This window comes from Eretmochelys imbricata, chromosome 1 (assembly GCF_965152235.1).
Source record: "Eretmochelys imbricata isolate rEreImb1 chromosome 1, rEreImb1.hap1, whole genome shotgun sequence".
NCBI classification, from domain to species: Eukaryota; Metazoa; Chordata; order Testudines; family Cheloniidae; genus Eretmochelys; species Eretmochelys imbricata.
Window position 1 is genome coordinate 154605691 of NC_135572.1, and position 21879 is coordinate 154627569.

Sequence of the window (21879 nt, forward strand, 5' to 3'; positions counted from 1 at the left end):
AGTCTTTCATCATGCTATATTTTAGGCCTCTGTGTGGCTGCTATGGGTATACAACCTCTGTCTTGGATTATGAACACGTGTGACATTTTGGGCCCTATGAATCTGTTTTATTATGGTGGATTTATTATTTTCCGATTTTGTTTTTTCCTTTTAAAAAAAAGTCTGTTTTTTTTAATCAAAATTGTTTGGATACTTTGACAACAATTAAGTAGCCTTACTATAAATTCATGAAAATATTCAGAATTGGATTGCAATGGGGAAAAACTGATTTAAAAAAAATCCTACAATTTAAACAAAACATCCTGCAGATATACAGTATATGTAAAAGTTAACACATTTTAAATCGCTTTTTTAAAGTAGCTCTTGGTAGTATGACCAAACTGATATTGCTGAACAGTAATACAAGAAGTCCACGGAAGTAAGAGTCTCTTACAGTGTCAATGTAACTGAATTCATATTTGAATAATTAAAAAACAAAAACATGCACTAAACATAAAATAGTTCATCTTTGCAGCAGTCGTTGTCATTTTAAATTAAACTCTAACTTTCAAGCTTCCTATATTCGGAAGGAATGTTTAACTTAATTTCAAATTTGATTAAATAATTTCAGACTATCAAACCAACAGTTTATTGCTGAGTAGTATTACAAATTGACAAACTTAAATATTTTTGCTATCTCTGGCAGACATCTCCATTGTGGTACATTTATGGTTATCCTTTTAGCATTATCCTCAGAAAGTGATTCCCTCTTGTCTGTAAGTAGATTTTCATATTTACTAAAGCTTCTCTCTGTGTCTAAAAATCTGACAGGAAAGAAGATGTAAGGTAGGGCAGTGTCTGCTACTTTAGGCACTCGTCCCTTTATAATCTGTAAAAAAGAACAAGATAAGTTTGGAGGATAGGTCCATCAGTGGCTGTTAGCCAGAATGGGCAGGGATGGTGTCCCTAGCCTCTGTTTGCCAGAAGCTGGGAATGGGCAACAGGATGACGGATCACTTGATAATTACCTGTTCAGTTCATTCCATTTGGGGCAGCTGGCATTGGCCACTGTCGGAAGACAGGATACTAGGGTAGATGGATTTTTGGTCTGACCCAGTATGGTGGTTCTTCTGTTCTTACATTCTTATCTTCCAGTAAGCGCCAAAGATCCAGTGGATCTGGGTTGGGCTCATTCTGAGTGCTGCACAGAAACACCAACCTTTGTTCACACAATTCTGGTGAGGGATGGGCAAGAGATGGTGTATGGCTGTACTGATCAATGTTTTGCATGTCTAACGATTGCCAGGGATCAAACAAACGGATCAGATTATACATGGTTTTTTGCTGTATGGACATCACAGTGTTTGGAGATTTTGGTAAAAGAAAGCTGATAGGTTTCATGTAGATTGTCCAGGGTATTTCTCTCTCTTCTCCATTAAAAAAAAAAAAAAGTCATCCTCTTGGATGTATCTTCACCAAACCCACAGGTTTTGGCTGTTTCAGAAATCAAGACTGACCTCACGTCTTCCATAATATTGAAAGCAAAGGCAGCTGTAGGGCAGTGGGTATCCTCAAGGATGGTTGGTGCTGTTATCCGTTTGGGACAAGCTTCAGATATGAAAGCTGTCTTAAGTTTCAGCAAGTCTGATTTCTCCTGACTGCTAGGTAATGTCTAAAGGTTTGTCACAGCCTGTGCTGATGACTTCTCTTTTTCAAAAAAGTCCTGGTAGAGATCAGTGTGCTCTGCATGATTTTATTGCCTGAAACCAGCTATTCCATCTTGTGTGTATTACATCAGGGGAGACCATCATGGTGTGCCTGCCATCTTCACTTTCTGACTGGCTTTTTGAAGAAGGAAGAGGGCAAAAACGCATATACGGTACACCCTCACTATAACGCCCTTTACAATACCGGACATTGGGGTATAGTGAACCTTGTCCCTGGATCCCACCTTGAATGGGTGAGGGAACAGAGCTCCTCCAGCCATGGATTTTTTGTTTTTTTACAGCACTGGATTCTGTGTTTTGATTCCGTCTGTGTTCTCTTTAATGTGGATTTCATAGGGCCCTAGGCATTGTGACTCAAGACACTTGTGCTTTAATGCGGGAAAAACAAAGGACAAACAGACATGCTATCATCTAGTTCTCGTCTCCCCTCCATTGTCAAGTGCAGTAACATTTTCAGTAGTAGACTGAGAAACTCACCTTGATCGTATCCTTTTCAAGGTTTGTGAACTTTTCAGTGAATGATGCTCCACATCGATATACTGAAGCTGAAAGCTATTTGACCTCTAAGGTTTCTCCTGCTGACCAAATTCAAATGTTCAATTTCTGACATGACACCAAAGAGGTATATAGTCAGCAGTGTCGGGGAGTTTTCATTGCCCCTTTAAGTATACCCAACTATCCAGAGCTGTTGCCTGTGTTGTCAGTTCTGCTGACAAAACCTCTGTCCTTGTTTATCTAGAATTCTTTAGTTCCTTTTCCTAAGGGTTGTATTGCTCGCTAAACTCCCACAAGTGATAATACGCAGAGGCTTCTCAAAAAAGTTATGGTGGTTACTTTCCAGTAACTGGAGTTACTTGAGATGAGCTTCTGTGTAGTTGTAGTCCCCATGAGATTTCTACATTAATGGAAGGGTATCTGTTGGTGCAGGAACACCACCTCCCAAAGTGATCGTAGCTAGGTCAACAGAAACATTGTTCCATTGACAGAAATAAATCCATACTGGGGGTTAGGTGGGCGTAACTTTTTTTCAAGGCTGTTGTTGTTTTTCACATTCCTGACTGGCATAGCTATGTTGCCTAAAATTTAAGTATTAAACCAGGCTTGAGAATCTTGAGTGGAAGGTGCTCAAGAAATCCACAATATTTAGAGGGGGGGGGGGAGCATACTTTCCTTAACCTTAAACACGTTGAAATATTATACTTCATGTATGTATCTCCTATACTAAAATAAATGCACTTGTTTCTTATGTAGCTTAGTTTACCAAAAACTGTCTGATAAAGGATTGTCTCCAGTGTCTATTACATTGAAAATTCCCTTAATTTTGTTCAGAAAATCATCATCCTACCATGTTGTCATTCAGGTAGTCAAGGTTATGTTGTGGTTCCGTTAAGGCCAGAAAGCTAAGGAGAGGAAAGATAGTGAAGTTCCATTCCTTTTCAGAAGCAGAGTGTGAGGACAGTGGAGCTGTTTCCTGTCTTCCAGCTGGAAAGAAAAAGGTCCTGTCCCTTAACTCTGTTCAGGGACTCATTTTTGGTAGTGTGTGTAGTATCCAAAACACTCTATCTGGTGTGATCTGGAAACCACAAGGGTGCAATTAGAAAAATTAAGAGTCCTGTCCCATGAGCTGTCCACAAAGTTCTGCCCATTTGCCATACCAAAACAATATGCCAAAGTGGGACTCCACTCATAATTAGAGTGGGCTGGAAAACATTTGTTCTGTGAAAAATTGAATTTTCAACGTGGGTTTCCATTTCAGCGTGGAACAAAACTGAGACTTATTGAAATTCTTTGTGAAAAAGAGAGTGAGATTCCCCCACCTCGGAATAGCTGATAGCTTGATGGGATTTTGGAGACACTGGTTCAAATCCCTGCAGTGACTGTTTCAGACCAGGGACTTGAACTGTTGTCTCCACCTCTTTTTTTCTCTCTCTCCTGATGGAGCTGTTCTACTGTATAACTAGGTCACATTAGGCCAGAGTCACTGATGGAAACTCTCTAGCCCAATGATTTTAGGGCACTCAGCTGGAAAGTTGGAGGCTCAGGCTCAAGTCCTTGGTCTGAATCAGGCAGCTCAGGGATTTGAACGGATGTCTTCCACATACTGGGGGAGTCCCTCACCAATGGGGCATTAGGTATTCTGGAGTGGTTTCTTTCTCCCTGAAACCAACACTTTTCTGCCAGAAGCTTTGGTTTTGACAAATCAGCATTTTCTGACACAAATATATAGTTGACAAATGCCTGACCAGCTCTACTACTCAGAGTTTGTGCCTATCTTCATTGTATGTTCATCCCTCTTTGCTATGAGCTTTGATCAACAGTGAAATATTTATATTTAAACTATCATATTAGACTTCATTTAACATGCTGTAGAGGTGAATATTTCTGTTTTTTAGTACTCTACAATATGAGGGCCCATTCAGAGCTTAGGACATATTTGACAGTCTTTTAGTATAAATACACAAGTAAACAGAACCCAAGAGCAAAATAACTCAGTAATAGATCTAATAAACCCTTCCATGAAATCCACATAGCATATGGGCAGTTCAGACCTCTCAGCTATTTCAGGGTATTTGCATATTCAGAGAGCCATCCCTGCATCAGTTTACACTGGTTCAGATTTTGAAGACTCTCCAGTTGGCCCAAATGAACCCCTTTAGTAAGCTTTAACTCTAGAAATTCAGAAGGAGTGCATATAGAATGAGTTAAATAAGATGGCTGGAATTCAACAGTACAGCTAGGTAATCAATAGTAGAAAGCTGGAAAGAATTTTAAAATACAGTTGTCAAGGCTACAATTAACTTTTTGCTGCTGCGTAATAGATGAATGAGTGGTATGGCTAATCAGAAAGGTAAAGAACAGTATAAAATGCAGAAATTGGAGGTTTATTTGCAGTTAAAAAGAAGCATAAGTAAAAAGTGTGCAATAAGCAGCAAATTATAGAAAACTTCAAATAAAGAATTATTATTGTAACATATCAGCATATTTGGAATAGGCAAATAATAAAGAACTACTGGATCCCTTACTGGTGGTTTGGAGGGTTTTGGTTGAAGTTACTTTTGTGTCCAGATTTCAGTTTCTGAATACTCTTGATGCTAATCCTCGTATAGCATTACATGTAGCATACAATAGTTAGACTATTAGAAATGTTGTCTTCCGTCAAGAATGAGTAAATGTTTAGTTATACTCACTGGCAAGGAGTAAGTTTTCTTACTTTAATAAAGTTGTATTTGACTTGATACTTTGGTTTCTTCCTGAATGTGGATTTAAAATAAATGTGTATGTTTCTAATATTTTTTATTTCTTTCAGGTTATGCAATGGTCTCTGCAAGATGGCTTGTTCTTGAGTTGGAGCTTTTTAAGGCAGACCTATGCTGGTACTTCAACTTTATTAAGCGGACTATAATTTCTTCTATCACGACAACTACATAAGCAGACAAAATTGCAAAGATCTGCCCTGTGTCGAGTATGACAGCCACGACCCGTGGCTCTCCAGTAGGAGGGAATGATAGCCAGGGCCAGGCTCCTGATGGACAGTCTCAGCCGCCCCTCCAACAGAATCAGGTATGATGCTAATGCTGTTAGTAAAGCTGTCTAGAAAGACAATAGTTCTGCAGCATTCAATATTACTTTTTTTCAGGTAATTCTTTCAAAATCTCCTTAGGGTATGATTTTATGACCCGTTGAAGCAGGGTCAGGCCTAGTTTGTACTTTGTTGGAAGTCTGTAGGTGAGTCACTGCTGAACAACTGCCTCAGTATGGTGATAGGAGACCCTGTACTGCAGAAGGTGCTGCCTTTAGATAAAATCCACAGTGATGAAGTAAGCTGCCCTTCCAAGTGTCTTTACTTTGGGCAAGATATCTGCATACCAGGATGTCAGATGCTTCTTCAGAGCCATGTCTGATTCACCTACCTCAGATTTTGTGATGTCAGCTTGATACTCAGCACTCTGAAACACCTTTTTGACCCTTCCTTCCCCTCCCCTCTCCTGAGGAAGAGAGATACCTGTTTTCATTCACTAAAATTGATGCCTTAATGGCTGATACATCCACCAGAATGGTTTCAGAATTGGGGGCCCTCTGCATAGAAGAGCAGTGTTGTACCTTTTGTTTGGGTAAAGTAACACATAGGAGTGTCCTAAGCTTTATTCTGGAGATCAGCTTCATCTTTTGTAGGTCACAGGTAATAGTTCTCCTGTCTTTCTTGCAGAAACTGTCTGTCTGAAAGAAACTCTAGCATACCCTGGGTCTATTTATATTCCTTTCATTAAGCAGTTCTGCAAGACTTGGACCCATTTTGTTAACTTACCTGTCACCTTAAACGGATTGAACTCTTCAAGTATACTGAATCAGAATGGTCCATTTCCAAATGCTGTAAGTTGAAAAGCATTGGCAGTTCACACCTTCTGTAGGATTTACAAGCTGAGGGTCCAGATATCTGCCAGAGTTGCCTGTGGTAAGAGAGAGCTTCATGTTGTAGTCCTCTCATATCAGATAATTGGTTTAAATCCAGTATATAGTTTAATGTAATTCTGCCCTCCTTGAACGTACACTCCTATAAAAATCCCCACTATCAGCAGACCTATTGATCTTAAGATGGAGAATAGGAAAAAAATGATCCCTGTTTACCTGAAAAATGCCCTTCTCAGAGTAGTAAGGGTCAGTTATATAACTTCCCCCTTTTCAGAGTTTCAAACAACTATAACAAATTTCAGAACTTTTTTCACTGGAATCTTTAAAAACAGTGTGGAAAAATCTGGTACTGCTGCATTAAAGCTTTTTTGCAAACATTAAATTTAGCTTCAAATTTAAGTTGACAATGTTCCTTTGATGAATAATTTAGGGCAGATGGATCTTCAGTGATTCACGCATTGGTAATGAGTATGGCCTTGTCGTCTTTAGATTTTTTTTCTTCATATTTCCCCACTGTTGTTTCTACCAATAGAGTTGCTCTGGTAGTAAGAATGATAAGAAATTTTAGGAAAAGAGAGGCTGGAGTAGACAAGGCAAGGGAGAGTCGCTTCTAATTTGGTTTCAATCTGACCCATGTCACTAGTGAGTAAAAATGATCTGACTACAAAACAGCTGTGAATATGAAGTGTTCTTAGTGAAGAGAAATCCAGGTCAAAATCCACCTTCATAACTGGCATCTTTGATCGTAATCTCACCATAGTGACCAAGGATTGCATCAATTTGAATTATCTTGTCACCTATAGATGTGGTCGTCTGCAACTTGGAGCAAATTAATAGGTCAATGTATAGAAACATATGCTACTGAACATACTTGTTAGACTTTTAATGCCCAATTATGGGGAATAAAAATAGCACAAATGTAAATGATACAGAATTTTTCTTTAGCAAAGGTATCTTTGTCCAACCTGCAGTTTCATTACTAAACATTTCTGATGAAAGTTTAAATAATATAATTTAAATAGAACAAGTGAGAAGTAGATTTGAGTGTGGCGGAGAAGATAAATCAGGATCTAAAATTCAGGAATAGTGAGGAGGGCTTCCTGTGGTGTTGGTCAAGTGGATATAGGTGACTGAAAGCATTTTAAACTAAAATCTGTCTCTCTTGTGTCAGAATTGAAGTTGTTAGCACATGGGCTGACTTTGGCTTTCACCATACCAAATAGTGAAGGGAATTGAAGGTTGCAACTTAATATGGCTAAGATTCTAAGTACTATAAGTTAAATAATAAAGTGGGCTTTAGAATGCTGAGGGACATTAATGTGAGATTCAGAAAGTTTATGCCCAGACAACTTAGGTTTTTGTGTAATGATTTTTTTCAAAACAAATAGAAATGTTAAAATTACTTTCATTTACATTTGTTACTGGTTTGAAAACATCCCTGAAGTATTTGCAACCCAAACATTGTAGTGTTGTTCTAGTGCATGAAAATCAGAGTGAAATTATTCCACTGATTGGCTCTGCTTCATGGAAATGCAAAAAGTTAGCAGCAAATATTAAAAAAAAAAAAAAAAAAGTGATCTTACAAATTCTTTTAATTTCAGTGATCCAAGTTACACAGGAAAGAAAGCATTGATTGTTCTTTCACCTCCTCTTATGTTTCTGCACCTTCTGCTATATTGTCCTTTCTTTAGATTGAAAGCTCTTTGGAGTAGGGACTGTCTCATTTTTATGTAGCATGTTCAGTGCAGCAATTAGGGTTGCCAACCCTCCAGAATTGTTCTGGTATCTCCAGGAATTAAAGATTGTCATATGATGAAACCCCCAGGAATACGTCCAACCAAAAGTGGCAACCCTAATTTACAGGACCCTGATTCTGATGGAGGCCTATGCGTACTACAGAAATACAAATATTTTAAATAAAGGACCACTGCCTAGTTCAAATTTGAAGTAATGAAATCTTTACCATATTTTTTGTTGATTGAATTAATTTTAAAATTACTTTTCTATTGGCATTATTGGAAGACTAAACTCTGATCTAAGAAGAGACTATATGAAACTACATTCATGCTGTATTAAAGTTGAAATTGTAATTGTGCAAGAGTTAAGAAACCCTGAGTCAAAGGAAAACTGCAGTGGAGTGTAAAAATATGCTAATTACATTTTAAGTTATTAAAACATTTATGTCTGAAATTAGGTCCCTCAGTCCATACTTAGGCATTTAATTAAGAGTGCAAGTGATGGAACCAAGAGGTAGTTTGAAGAGGACTACAGTTCTTGGGAAGGATATCAACCAAGCCTGGTCTTTCAACTATTTAATACTTTTTAGTGTCAGAAAAGCAGGGTGGATAAAAATCTGTTTTTAAAAATAAATTTTCACTATTTTTTTTAAATTAAATACATTTCTTTTTCTTTTTAAATGTGAAATTGACAAACGGAAGTTCTAAACTTACTGCTGCATCAATGAGCCCTTCCCAATTTTAATAAGTTAAAAGGTACTGCTTTTTAAAGTTATGTATACAGTTTTGGGGAAAACATCTTAAATTTTGAGGTCAACGCAAGCTATTTAAATGTTAGTGTTATATGCGGTATTAAGTATATTATTTTCAGTCTTTACAGTGGAGCAAATGTTGGTATTTTTTTTTTTTTTCCAGATGTAAGTACTTTCTGTTTCTGTTGTGCAGAAAACCTTTCGCCTGTATTACTTTTGTTTTCAGTTTAGGTAGCAGGTGCAGAGAGAATATTTTCCTCGTTTTTTCAAAGTTGAAAAACAGTGGAAACAACAGGAAAACGTTCAGTCTATGAATAAAAAATGGAAGAGGATGAGATCTAATTGTAAAACTCTGAAGGACAGGGACAGATTTTCAAAGATCTTTAGGCTTTCAAGATGACACAGTTCATCTACTTTACTCCTGGGGGAATTCTGCGCCGCTGCGCATGTGCGATATTTATGTACCTTTGCAGATTTCTTCGCTTCCCTGCAGAAAAATAAATTTTTGTCTGGGAACCAAAGGGAAGCCACAAGAGCAGTCATGTGATCCTCCCCAGCAGTATGTTTCAGGTGCCCAGGGCAGCTGGCAGAGAGATAAATCACTGTGGGGCAGGGGGCTCCTACCCTGTGCCGGGCTCAGCTGCTAGTCCCAGCTGGGCTGGGGAGGATGGGACTTCCTTTTCCCCTGCATGGCATCTGGAGCTGGGTCAGAGCCTCCCCCAGCTGCAGGAAGCTCTGCCAACTCCTCTTCTCTCCTTCCTCCTCCTCTTCTCCCCCCCCCACCCTCCGTGCTTCCTGCACCCATCGCTCCTCAGCTGCAGGGGGAGGGATCCCTGTACAGGGAGCTGCTCCCCCGTCTGCCCAACCCCAGTGTAGCCAGACCCCTCATACCTAGACCCTCCTGCCGAGCCTTACCCATACTCAACCCACCCGCTCTTCTGATGAGCCCCACTCCCCCTGCACCTGGACCATCCTGGCGAGCCACCCAGATCCCCACCACACTGATCCCCACTCCCCCAGCATCTGGACCCTCCCCCCAGAGTTCCCCAGACCCCTCTGCCAAGCTCTATCCCCACACATTGAGCCCTCCTTGCTGAGCCCCAACCACCTTCACCTGGATCCTCCTGCAGAGTCCCATTACTGTTGCACCCAGAAACCCTCAACATACCGCTGTAAATCCAGACACTCTTCTCCTCCCACCCCCTGCACCTGGATCCCCCACTGAGCTGCTGGCACCCCAGATTGCCCCATCCAGAACCGTCTCAACCCACCCCTGGGTCTCCCCACACTAGGCCCCTCCACACTTGGATCCTGCCTTGCTGAGCCTGCCTGCCCACACCTGGTGCAGAGGGACAGGGTCCTGGGGGGTTTCTGGGGCAGGCTTGGTCCTTGTGCTGTGTCGGTGTCGGGTGAAGCCTCACCGCTGAGTCCATGTCCCAGTGGGGAGCTGCACAGTGATCTCCCACCTCTGTGCAGTCAGTGGCCTCTGCTCCCCAGTGCCATGCTGGAGCCTCCACATTTATTTGACAAATAAAATTTGCATAATTTTAAAATATTGTGCACAGAATTTAGTTTTTTTGGCACAGAATGCTCTGAGGAGAAATCAACTCACTAAGTACAGTTAATACTTTTGTTTAATAAATCAATTTTAACTAAAAAAAACATGATTTGATAATCTTATTTTCTTGTGTCAGCACATTTAAGTTAGTTTTAACTAATAAAAACAATTTGAAAGTGCTGTTTCCATTTGTTTTTAATTGAATGTCAGTTTCCATCCAGATGCATTTTGAGATGATGAATTTGGAATAAAAAAGTTATCTAGTAAATAAAGAAATGCATCCCTCATCATTTTCTAACATACTGAAAAAATATAAAAATTAAGATTATGAATAAATATGTTGAGTGATATAATTGCTTAAATAAATAATTTGCTTAAATAAATGTCATCCTGGGTAGCAAAAATAAGTACCAAATTCAGTGTAAAGGCTTTGTTTAGTTGCAAATCAACGTGTTTAAATGGTAGTACCAACCAGTTAGAATTGATCTCTTTTTAGGAATATAACTAAAGTAGATTTAAATCAAGGTTACCGCTTGATTTAAATCATGCTTAATATTGGTGGTTTGTAATTTATTGGCAACTGCTGTAAGAAGGAAGGGAGGTAGTGTTAAGTTCATATGTGCTGCATTTTGGACAAGTAAAGAAATTGTTTCCTGCAGCTGGCAAACTGTAGATGATGGAATAACAATAGTCACATTAAAAGAAAATCAAGGCTTGGGTGGCAGATACCAGATTCCCACAAGAGAGAGCAGGGGTATAACCAACACCAAACAGGTTATATAAATAGAAATCTTTAGCATGTGGTTCTTCATGATCAGTGGAAGACGTGTACTCCCTGTGTAATTTGTCTTATCAACTATCTGTGATCCACACAACCAGGAGAACCCAACCAGGGCATAGAATTCATAGTGGCAATGCTTGCCAACCATTGCTCATTCAATCTTGTTTCAGTGTGAGCCAGCTATCTTGGCTGGATTCAGTACAATCTAGCTGCCATGCACCAAATCAACATTCCCCTTCAGGGAGGCTCCTGACTTGTGGAGTCCAGGTGGAATATATCGAGCAAGGCATGTATAGCTGAGTCTTTACACTATGCATTGCTTTCCGTAATTTTACACTCGATAAATTTAGAAGTGGGGGAGCCTTTCAGAAAGTCACAAGATAAACTAGGGGGCAGATTTATATTGGACCATCAGAGTTTGTAATACAAACAGATTTTGTGTGTATTGGCAGTTGCCTTATTTTGTCATAAATACGTGAGGTGATTTATTGCCTCAGCCTTGCAGATTGCACTGTTTCTGATAGCTGTTCTCTACACTTGACACTCAACATGCATGCTCCTCACTCCCAATGACATCGTCCATCTTGAAATGAGACACCTGATCTCTCTACACTTCCATCATTGTGGACAGACCACCTCCATTCTTTTGTGCATCTTTGAAGACCTTCTAGTTGCACAAAGAGCATCCCTCCTTTTCGCTAAGACACTCTTTCATGCACAGAATTCCCAAAGCCCTGATTTTGGCCTTTTCAATGAGAAATAGAAAGTTGGTCCACTAACAACAAAATCATGGACCAACTTTGTTTCAAATGACACCTTTTTCCATATTCCAGGAAACTAGCATTGTTTTTAGACTACTTGAATACTAAATAAAATATATAATTGGACTAATAAATAATTTTAGTTAAATTCTAAAAGCCTTAAATAGTCATATTTTGTGGTTGTGTGTTTTTTTTAAAGATTTTTTTTTTTACATTTTATTGACATTCTCTGTTTGCTTTCAAAATTCAAATGAAATTTCAAGGGGAAAAAAGGAAGCCAAGAGTAAATGATGTACATCTACTATAGTATCTGAGAAGTAGGATGAATATTGTACATACAGTATTTAATTTAAATCATTGAAATGTTTTTAATTCAGACTTCTTCACCTGATTCTTCCAATGAGAATTCCCCAGCTACCCCTCCTGATGAGCAGGGTCAAGGGGATGCCCCACCCCAACTTGAAGATGAGGAGCCCGCATTTCCACACACAGATCTGGCAAAGTTGGATGACATGATCAACAGGTACTTTAAGTTTGATGTACTCTTCCTAATCGTGTGGGTTATAGGTAAAAATCTCTTAACATTGCCATCAAAATTTATGGGTCTGGCTTTGTGTTCGTGTATTAGATTGCATATTTGCGGATTTGGGGGGGAAATAAGAAGAGATGGGGGTTTGGTGAGGTTTTTTTTCTAAAGTTGAGCCCTCTTTAGTGGGTTAAAAATAGATTTTACACTTTTATCCTAACCTAAGGGCATAATGAGGGGGAAGATACGTTTCAATTTCTTTTCAGAAACCTAATTAAAATGCAGTACTTTTTTAAAAATTCAGACCTCGATGGGTTGTTCCTGTGTTGCCGAAAGGGGAGTTAGAAGTTCTTCTAGAAGCTGCTATTGATCTTAGTAAAAAAGGTAAGTTGAAAATACAATGAATGGTTGCTAGAGGAATGTGTAAATCTAACTCCTTAAAGGTCCTCCATGTCCCTGTTGGAGCTTTATTTCTTTAATAAATTGAGATCCAAGAGTCCCACATCCTGGATCAGCATGAAAAGCTGCATAGATCTTTTGAAAACAGCATAGCTATGAATTTTCTACCTTGATTCAAGCACTGGGGAACACTGAGCCCACAGCTATAAAATAAGTCTTGTTGATCCTTTCCCACTTGTTTTCTGTATTTTTACCTGCATATCAGACCTGATCAGGTCTATTTTCCTGACAAATTCTTATATTTTAGACTTTGAGGTTTAATTTTTTTCTCAGAAAAATTTTGACAAATACCTTGCTAAAAACATTTCTTCAAAATCTACATTTAGACACTTTGGATAATATTAGAAAACAAGATTTGGAACCATTAGAAACAGTGTGACCCAAAACAATTAGAATGATTTAGTTAATGATTATTTGTCTGAGTGCGACCCCCTCCCCTCCCCTTTATAAATTAAAAAACACTTTAACCCCATTATAAATGCTGGATGCAAAGCAGGGTTCGGGGTGGAGACTGACAGCTCGCAACCCCCCCCCCCATGTAATAACCTCATGACCCCTTGTTTGAGAACCCCTGCCTTAGAGGAAGAATAGTACTGTTTTAAATATATATTTTTATTACAATATAAAATTGCCTGTTCTTTACCCTTGGATAGTTGGACTAGGAGGAACTTACCTCACTGATAAATATTTACTCCTAGAATTGGCAAGGAATAAAGGTTGTTGTCAGCAGGCAGTTCTGGCCTGCAGGAATTATTTTGTATGAATGTTAGTCACCTGTTTTGAAGCACCTGCTCAAGAAAAAAGTTGTGGTGTTCTAAATATCTAGGGTATGTCTACATCGTGATAAAAATCCCTTGTTATGGAGTCTCAGAGCATGGGTTAATGGATTTTGGCTTGGTTTGTGAGGCAAAAAATGGCAATGTGCGTGTTTGGGCTCAAGACCGGCTCTGAGGCACGCCCAATTCACAGGGTCTTTCAGAGCCTAGGTTGCAGCCTGAACCCTAACTTCTACACTGCAGTTTTATAACCCTGCAGCCTGACCTCTGGGTGCCAGCTTCAGCAGACCCAGGTCCAGCTGTGGCCATGCAGTTCGTCTTTTATTGCAGCGTAGACCAAAGGTTGGATGTGATACACACGTCTTACTGTGCAGTTGATCTGTTCTCTGGGACTGCAGTGGCCATTGACTTTTGGTAGACATGTGTGCCTGGCTGAAATCTTCAGGTGAGCATAGAAGATCTCTCAAGAGGTCACATTTGTTCAATGACAATACAAATGCTACCTTTCAAAAAATATTTGAAAGATGCAACTAGCTACATCTTTGGGTCTGCTGCTGCAGCACGCTGGTAGGAAGAAATCCTCTGGTTTCTAGTTTGAGGAGTTTTTTGGGTGCTGGCAGCAGCTATGTCTGTCTTTAAAAAATCACAACACTGTCAGTAGTGTAGCAAATAAATATAGACAGAAAGCTTCTTCAGCTGCTCTGCGGACAACACCTACACACTCCACTACAAGGCAACAGATTTGACAATCAGTCTGAGAAATCTTTTTCACACATCTCCCTACCCTTCTGAAGATGATTTGCAAAGCTGCAATTTGGAGCTCCATTTATATAATATGTTCTAAGCTGAATTTAGCGCTAGTTCTAATATCAATTTTAGGCATATGTTTCTACAGTTGCTGTTAATTACCACTGGTCATTCCACCCCTGGAGTTTATGCTGCAGATTACTTTCCCACAAGTGGAAAGAGAGGTTACCAGAAACTGTTAGGAAGTGTGTACATGTAGGCAACACAAGTAACATCTTTCCCCACTCATTGAAGAATGGAGGATGGCTGAGGCTGTTGTCCCTTTTATAACTCTGAACAGTCAGATTTACGAGTGAGGTTCTTAGCTGTTCTGAAGTGGGGCACTCTTTTGCTAAATGGTTCTGAACTTCGAAAGTGTGGAAATGCAGAGGCAATATACTCCAAGAATGATGACTTGTTGTTGTTGTTGTTATGATTTAACCTTTCTGTTAATCTGCTGGAAACGTAAGTCTTCAGTGAGATTTCATGAGTTTAGGTACCTTACCGCCCATATGTGGACTTAAACTTTAAATCCAAGTGGTATCTGGTGGAATGGATACAGAGAGGATGAGGAATGGAAGAAGGGATTGAAATTGAATAACTGTGTTCCTAATATTGGCATTGTTGTAATTTTGCACTGAGATCTGTAGCTCACCAGAACTTTAGAGCAGAGGAACCAGATATTGTTTTGGTAGCCCACTAGACTATTACACAACAAAACTATTTTTGTTGTTGCATGTTTTTTGAAAAACTGTGTGGCCTAGTGGATAGAGCTCTGGACTGGGATTCAAGATCTGAGTTCTGTTTCTGACTCAGCCACTGTTGTGCGACCATGGGCCAGTCACTTCATCTCTCTGAGTCCTTATCTGTAAGGTGACTTTGAGAACTACTGATGAAGAGTGTTATATAAGATGAGGTGGTTATATTGGTATTATCTCCTGCTAATTTGGGGGAAAGAGTAACATAGGAGGAGGATCACTGAACCATTCAAATACTTTGTGGCACTGGCAGTATGATGGTATTTACTTTATTTTTAATCTTTGAGAAAACTCTTTTTCAGGGAGAGAATATATTCCCAGTTTAAAGAAGCACTCGGGTGGTTGTGTGAGGTTTTTCTGAGTTTGGAGAAGCAACTTATTGAAAGAATGGTACCTATTGAATAATTATAAAATAACTAAAATCAGGGATACTATTTTTGAATAGTGGCAGCTACTCCAAAAATTAAATTTTAATAATAGAGCTATATAACATATTATGACAAAAAAAAGAAGCACACTTAAAAATTATGCCTGGCTCTTATGCTCTGCTTCCCCCATAAAACCCCTGCTACAGCTGGTCTGACAGCTGCTGGGTGTTCCCATTATGGTGTGTGCTCCCTCAGCTCATGGTTTTGTTGTATGGACCTGGTTCTTTATAATGTTCATGTTCAGTTATTTTTTCATTTTGCTAACATTTTCCTGACTGGTGCAAGCAAGAGGAAAGGAAATGTCAAGTTTTAACAACTTATAACTCAACCCTTTATTTCTGCTGAAATTCAAAGACCTGCTGCAGTGGAGGTGTTTGAGTTTCTCACAAAAGATCACAAGAATTAAAGAATATTTTATAATGGAGGGTATTAGGCAACTCAAATATAGGAGTTACTGCCAGCTCCCTGAACTGAGCTCTTTCTGGGTGCCTCTTTGAATCTCTGTTGAATTGTGGGGGAGGGAAAAGTGTATCTTCTGTTACTCTTTTGAAGTGACATGTCTTGACCATTATTCATCTAGACTGAATAGAACAGGAATTATATATTTTCTGGGTCCCCAGTATTGCCTGTGGTTGGTTGGTCAATGTTTTCTGAGGCTGGACATGTCATATTGCATAAAGAGTGTGATTTCAGGACTGAAAATGAAACATGTCCTGCACAATAACAGTGCAGGATACAACCTCTTAGCTATTAATGTAATAGTTTATATTCACGTAATTCCTCTTTTCATAGATTTGTAGATAAAGCCATAAGGGACCATTGTGATCATCTAGTCTGACCTCCTGAATAATACAGGCCATTGATTTCCCTGAATGAATTGGTTTGAACTCATTTTCTGCAAACTGTTGTATTCAATGTATGTGTGACTCAATACATTGAATATATATTTTCTTTTCTGTCCCCAGAACTGAGTTATTTTCAAATGAAAAATGAACTTTAAAGGGACAATGTCAACTTAAAAATTACATTTCTGTGTGAAAATTTGGGGCGTACTGTTTCAAGTAACCCTGAAGGCTAACATAACTGAAAGAGTGCAGTATTTTTCTTTCCTCCTTTTTTGTTTATTTTGTATATGGTCGATTTCACTGTTTTCGTTGATGGTCAGTTTCATTTCCTGTCTCCTTCATTAGCATAGCTCTCAGGTACTGCTTTGGAGTGAGTTTAGTGCAGGAACACCATTAGGTTTCTCCTCTCTTCCCCTTCCCTGGAGAGGCATGGGGAGCTGCAAGGGGGCCCTCTAGTATTTACCCCTGCAGGTGTATCTGTTTGGGTGAATGAGGAGGGCCAACTCTAGTTTTTCCTGCCTCACACAGTCTTCTGCTGGGGTAGTATTGGTGAGACCTACCAGAGTGGTGGGTCTTAGAATTAACACTGCTTTGAGATGTATGGGGAAGCCCACCCCTTTCAGAGCCATTGTTTCAGGCTCTCTGTAGTTGCATGTCTCAAGGATGTTGGGCCTAGAGATGGGTGTTTAGTGTCTATATTGTAAATATGACTCTGCTTATGTACCCTTAAACCACTACCAGCAACCTGAAGAGACAAAACGCAAGTGTGTACAAAATGAAAAAGGAGTGGAAGGGTTGTGGTTTTGTATTCTGATTTGACATGCCCAAAAGACTGTTTAAGTCTCAAGGGAGCAGAAAACATTTACAATTTTTAAAGCAATTTAAATATAGGACATACTATTTTTAAAAGGATGTTCTATCAAAAACAATTTTTGGGAATTAATTAGTTTCACCAAATTAAAATTTACATTGTCATGTAAAGAAAACTTTGAAGCCAAAATGTTAAGTGAAATTTGATAGGAGAAGAGAAAATTAATTGGCAATTTTAATGTCTAGTACTGAATTTTAACACTTTCTGACATTAGAACGCTATTCTTTTTTTAGTTTGCATGGCTATATTCCTTTCATTAGGCAATATCTACAACTGAAACTCTTCACTGTATATTGAAGTTCTTCAAATATTAAGAGCTGAGATCTAAAAATAGGGAGGAAGAAGTCAGTGGTTAGAGTAGGAGACTGGGAATCGGAGCTGCTGTGTTTCATTTTTAGTTCTGCTACTGATTCACTGTCTATCCAGTAGTAAAATCACTGAACCCCCTTCCCCCCCACCCACCTGTTTATCAGTCTATAAAAGGAGCTTGATAATAGCTACCTACTCAGTGTTTTAGGTCTTCATTTTTTGTAAAGCACTTTGAAATCCTTGGATGTGAAAAGTGTAAGTCCAAAATATGACTCTTCTTAATGTTAAGTGAGCATTGTAGACAACCAGTAAAATGGAGTATATTAACTGATCTTTCCCTTTTCTCTTTTAAACAGGACTTGATGTTAAAAGTGAAGCATGTCAGCGATTTTTTCGAGATGGGCTAACAATATCTTTCACAAAAATCCTTACAGATGAGGCGGTGAGCGGCTGGAAGTTTGAGATTCATGTAAGTTTGTATTGTATTTTATGAAAAGCAAATAATTTTAAACAGTGATGGAGCTGCAGAGGCCATCTGCTTATTTGCAGCCATGAACAATTTTTGAAAATCCTCTTCTTTTTGACAGTTCTGCACAACTCCATGACTTATGGGAAATAAATTTCTCCTTCCTTCTCTTCACTCCTCACAGCTTCATGGTCTGACCTGTAGGGCGAGTGGTGAAGGGAGAGAGATTGGGTTAGTAGGAGATTACATTTGAGCTAGGAGGAAGTTTGGGTTGAAAAAAAATCAAACGTAGGGCCTGGTATGATGAGGTATCAAGGTCCCCTTCCTGCGTTTATCAGTGCAACCCCTTGTTGGGCTCCTAGTTATGGTGGACACGTCTATGTCCTTTCTACTCCCCAGAGTAATTATATAGTTCAGGGGCATGAAGCTATGTCTTCAGATTTTGGTAAACCCTTTAGAAACTTTGCTGATTTGTGCATGCTCATTAACGACTTCTTAAACACTAAAATTTTCCTCTCATTAAGTACTAGCCAAAATTGAGGTGGTGGAGTTACTGGTGAGTAAATAAGTCTGGAAAAAAATTGAAGTAGAAAAGATATGTATTTCTTCTACCCACTGATAACTCAAACACTGAGAAGATTAGCTCAGATTTTATTTTAACCCCTTCCCCCAATTATGAAAATAGGCATGGAAGCTTCAGCTCAGACAAATTTTTCGAGGAAGCAAAGAACAAAGTTTTGTAACTTTGCTTCTGTGAACGCAGTAATACAGTTCATAATTTGTTACATTTCAATCATCTGCCAAAACTTTTAAATATCTTTTTCTTAATAGAGGTGTATTATTAACAACACTCACCGTCTAGTAGAGCTATGTGTGGCCAAGTTGTCCCAAGATTGGTTTCCTCTTCTTGAACTTCTTGCAATGGCCTTAAATCCACATTGCAAATTTCATCTCTACAATGGTACACGTCCCTCTGAAACAGTTCCTGCGGGAGTTCAGCTGGCTGAAGATGAACTTTACGCCCGTCCTCCTGACCCACGATCACCAAAGGTAAATTGATATTTTTTCAAACTAAAATCCTAACACCTTAAAACTAAAGTCCATATTAATATTTGTAATTAAACAAAATCACTCATAATCCAATCAGAAAAATCATTTAGGAGGAAAGAACCCACATAAGACTTGCTGCTTTTTGTTTTGATATTTGACTGCCTTGTGACTGTAAGAGCTTCTCCAATATTTTTCCCTTCTTCCTCATGTTTTTAATCTTTGCTCCACAATCAGAGTCCCCATGGTGAGGTACCCACCAGTGATCAGTGCTGGCATAACTGTATTTGGAATGTCAGTTTCACTGCTTTAGTTGGCCAGAAGTCTTTGTTAGAGTGACTGGATTTCCCTTTTCATATCATTTTGATTTTGTAGGTGTAACAGGGTTGTAAAGATGCATCATCTGGTTAAAAATCATATTGTCAAAAGCAGAGTTAGTCTTTGAGTGACATCTACACATTCACGCTCTTTGGATGTGGCAATGGTGCAGCTTGGACCAGGGGAGCCATCTAGTAGTAGAGCCCACTGGAATCCTCTCATGCCTCTACCCCATTCTTCCTGGCTTTGATTGTTCAGAGGGTGCAGCCCTACAAGGTGGGGCATGGAGTAGTGACTACCCCCATTTGTTCTGACAATAGCAGATGGACCAGGAGCCTTGTTGAGACCTTGGACACAAACTAATTGGAATGAATCACTCCTAATGTGGTCCATTTTAATTTTGTTAGCTCTTCTTGTTTTTTGCGTAAAGATCCTCCTGGCTTTGGTCCTGGGTACCATATGTTAGAACCAAAGACAAAGAAACCAGGGTTCAGGAGATGTGCTTCTTGCCCTGCTGTTTTTCCTGTTTTGGTTGTATGTATTGTTTTGGTCTGCTTGTGAGGGAGGTAGTTTTGCCTGAAAATAGCATCAGAATTAAGCATTTAGTAGCTAAGCCTTCTGACTCCTAATGCAGACATCTGTAAGTGCTTGGAAACCAGCGTGAGTTCCTATCTTCAAAGGGTTTAAAAAGCACTGCACAGCCTGAGTGCAGGTATCTGCTTCCTTGGCTGAAGTGAAACCAAAGATAGTGGTCATGAAGATTCATAAAGATTGAATCTGACTGAGCATAAATATTTGGCTTCACAAGTGTCAGTCTCTACTTAAAGAGACACTGTGGGGTATACTCGTAAGCGTTAAGTACTTTCAATTCCAAACAATGATGGTACAAAAGCATATCCATAAGGTCCCACCTCAGAAGCCACAGCATATAGAGGACCAAAACTTTATTACATAACTTCAAACTGCCCTGGATCTGAAGTCGTGAGTTCCGTGCTTGAAACTTCATTGTAAGCTTGATAAGGCTCCTGATACTTTCGTGTAACTATCAGTTTCTCTTGGATCCATTGTTACCATGATGGCTCAGTTCATTGTGTTGGACCCTTGGAACATCCTAATTTGTGTATCTTTGGATTTGTGGGCCTCTTATGCAGCACTGGATACATTTCTTTATCTTTAAATTCTAGATATAAAGAAAAGAAGTGTAAGGTGGTGAGGCTGGTTCCTTTTTTCTTCTTTAGAAATAAAGAAAAATTCTTTCAAGGTGTAATCAGTTTCCCTAGCTACACAAATTTCCTGGGAGATGTATGAAGCTCCCCCAAGCTAATAAATCTAATCTCTTTTTTGGCTTTTTGCTTTACCAGGCTGTTGTTGTCACGCTTGGAAACTTCCTCAGACTGGGCTTTGGAGCCACACCCAGATCCAGAATCAGGTCTCAACTACTGGCCTGATGCTTTTCTCTGCTTTTACTTTCCCAGGGAACGGATCAGAAGACCTAGAAAGCATTATTGAACTTCTAGATTCCAATCTTTCTGACCAAGATCACCCTCCTTCACCCAGAAATTGAGTTGGAATTTCCTATTGGTTACTGGTAGAACTGGGAGGTAGCACTATGGGCATTGTCACCATATTGGCTTTCCCTTCTGTATTATCCTGATTTTAAAAGGACTGAAAAAAAGACAGCTACTAAGGGAGCCTTCTTCCAAAAGAGTTGAAGAGAAATGTCCTGCACTGGAGTGACCCTGCCTAGATCTGTCACTCTGTGATATCAAGGGAGCAGTCTCCTTTACTTATCCCAGGTATGCTAGAGGCCAGTTGAACCTCTCAATGTAGATATGGATGTGGATTTTCATACTTCGCTGGATGACGTTGTGGATGCATCCATCTTTTTTTCTCTCCAGAAGGTGCTCTAGTTTTTCCCTTTGGTAATCTTAAAGGAATCTACAAACCTGTTTTCTGATACTTTGGGTTCATCTCTAGGAGTAAGATTAATTTATCAGTTCTTGATGGTTTATTATAGCAGGCAGAATTATCTGATTAAATCCAGCATCTATCCTGGTCTGTGAATAAGAATAGTAAAGGACTGGCAATTTCTGAAAATATAGATAAATTATATCAACTGTCTCCTAATGGTTTTTTGTTCTTTTAAATCCCTCCAGTTCCAGAATCATTGGTAGTGGTGGTTCAAATTGCTGAAGGGGTGAAATCCACAGTACTCCTTCAGATACAGAAAGTGAGAAACTGGACACTCTGAGTTCTCCCATATTACTTATGGGACAAAACTGCACTGTGTTGCTCAGTCAGTGCTGGAAGACCAGAGAACTGGCCAATGCCCAATGCAGCTAAGATCAGTTAGTTGCTAAGCACTCCTTGAGAGCATACTTCACTGCTTCTGATGTGGCCTCCGGAGCTGTAGCATCCACAGTTATTTTGAAGCTGTACTCTTGGTTATATTCATCTGGCCTTCTTCTGGAGCTAAGAACCAAGTAGAAAAATTCTTGTTTGACGGTGAAGGGGCTGTTCAGATGTAGAGCAGACAAGGTTCTATTGAAAATGAAAGACACCAGGTGTGCTACAAGGTCTCAAGAT

At 39.4% G+C, this 21879-nt stretch overlaps 1 protein-coding gene across 4 annotated transcripts in view; it reads left to right on the plus strand.

The window, feature by feature from the left end:
- Window positions 1-21879, plus strand: part of USP9X (ubiquitin specific peptidase 9 X-linked) — a 209910-nt gene that overhangs the window by 28806 nt on the left and 159225 nt on the right. For all 4 annotated transcript variants that reach the window (XM_077817431.1, XM_077817422.1, XM_077817413.1 and 1 more), the window contains 5 exons: window positions 5014-5267; window positions 12082-12227; window positions 12535-12614; window positions 17819-17931; window positions 18760-18978. In XM_077817431.1, the coding sequence (XP_077673557.1) occupies window positions 5172-5267; window positions 12082-12227; window positions 12535-12614; window positions 17819-17931; window positions 18760-18978 (654 nt within the window). In that variant the 5' untranslated portion in view covers window positions 5014-5171. The remainder of the gene's footprint in view (window positions 1-5013; window positions 5268-12081; window positions 12228-12534; window positions 12615-17818; window positions 17932-18759; window positions 18979-21879) is intronic.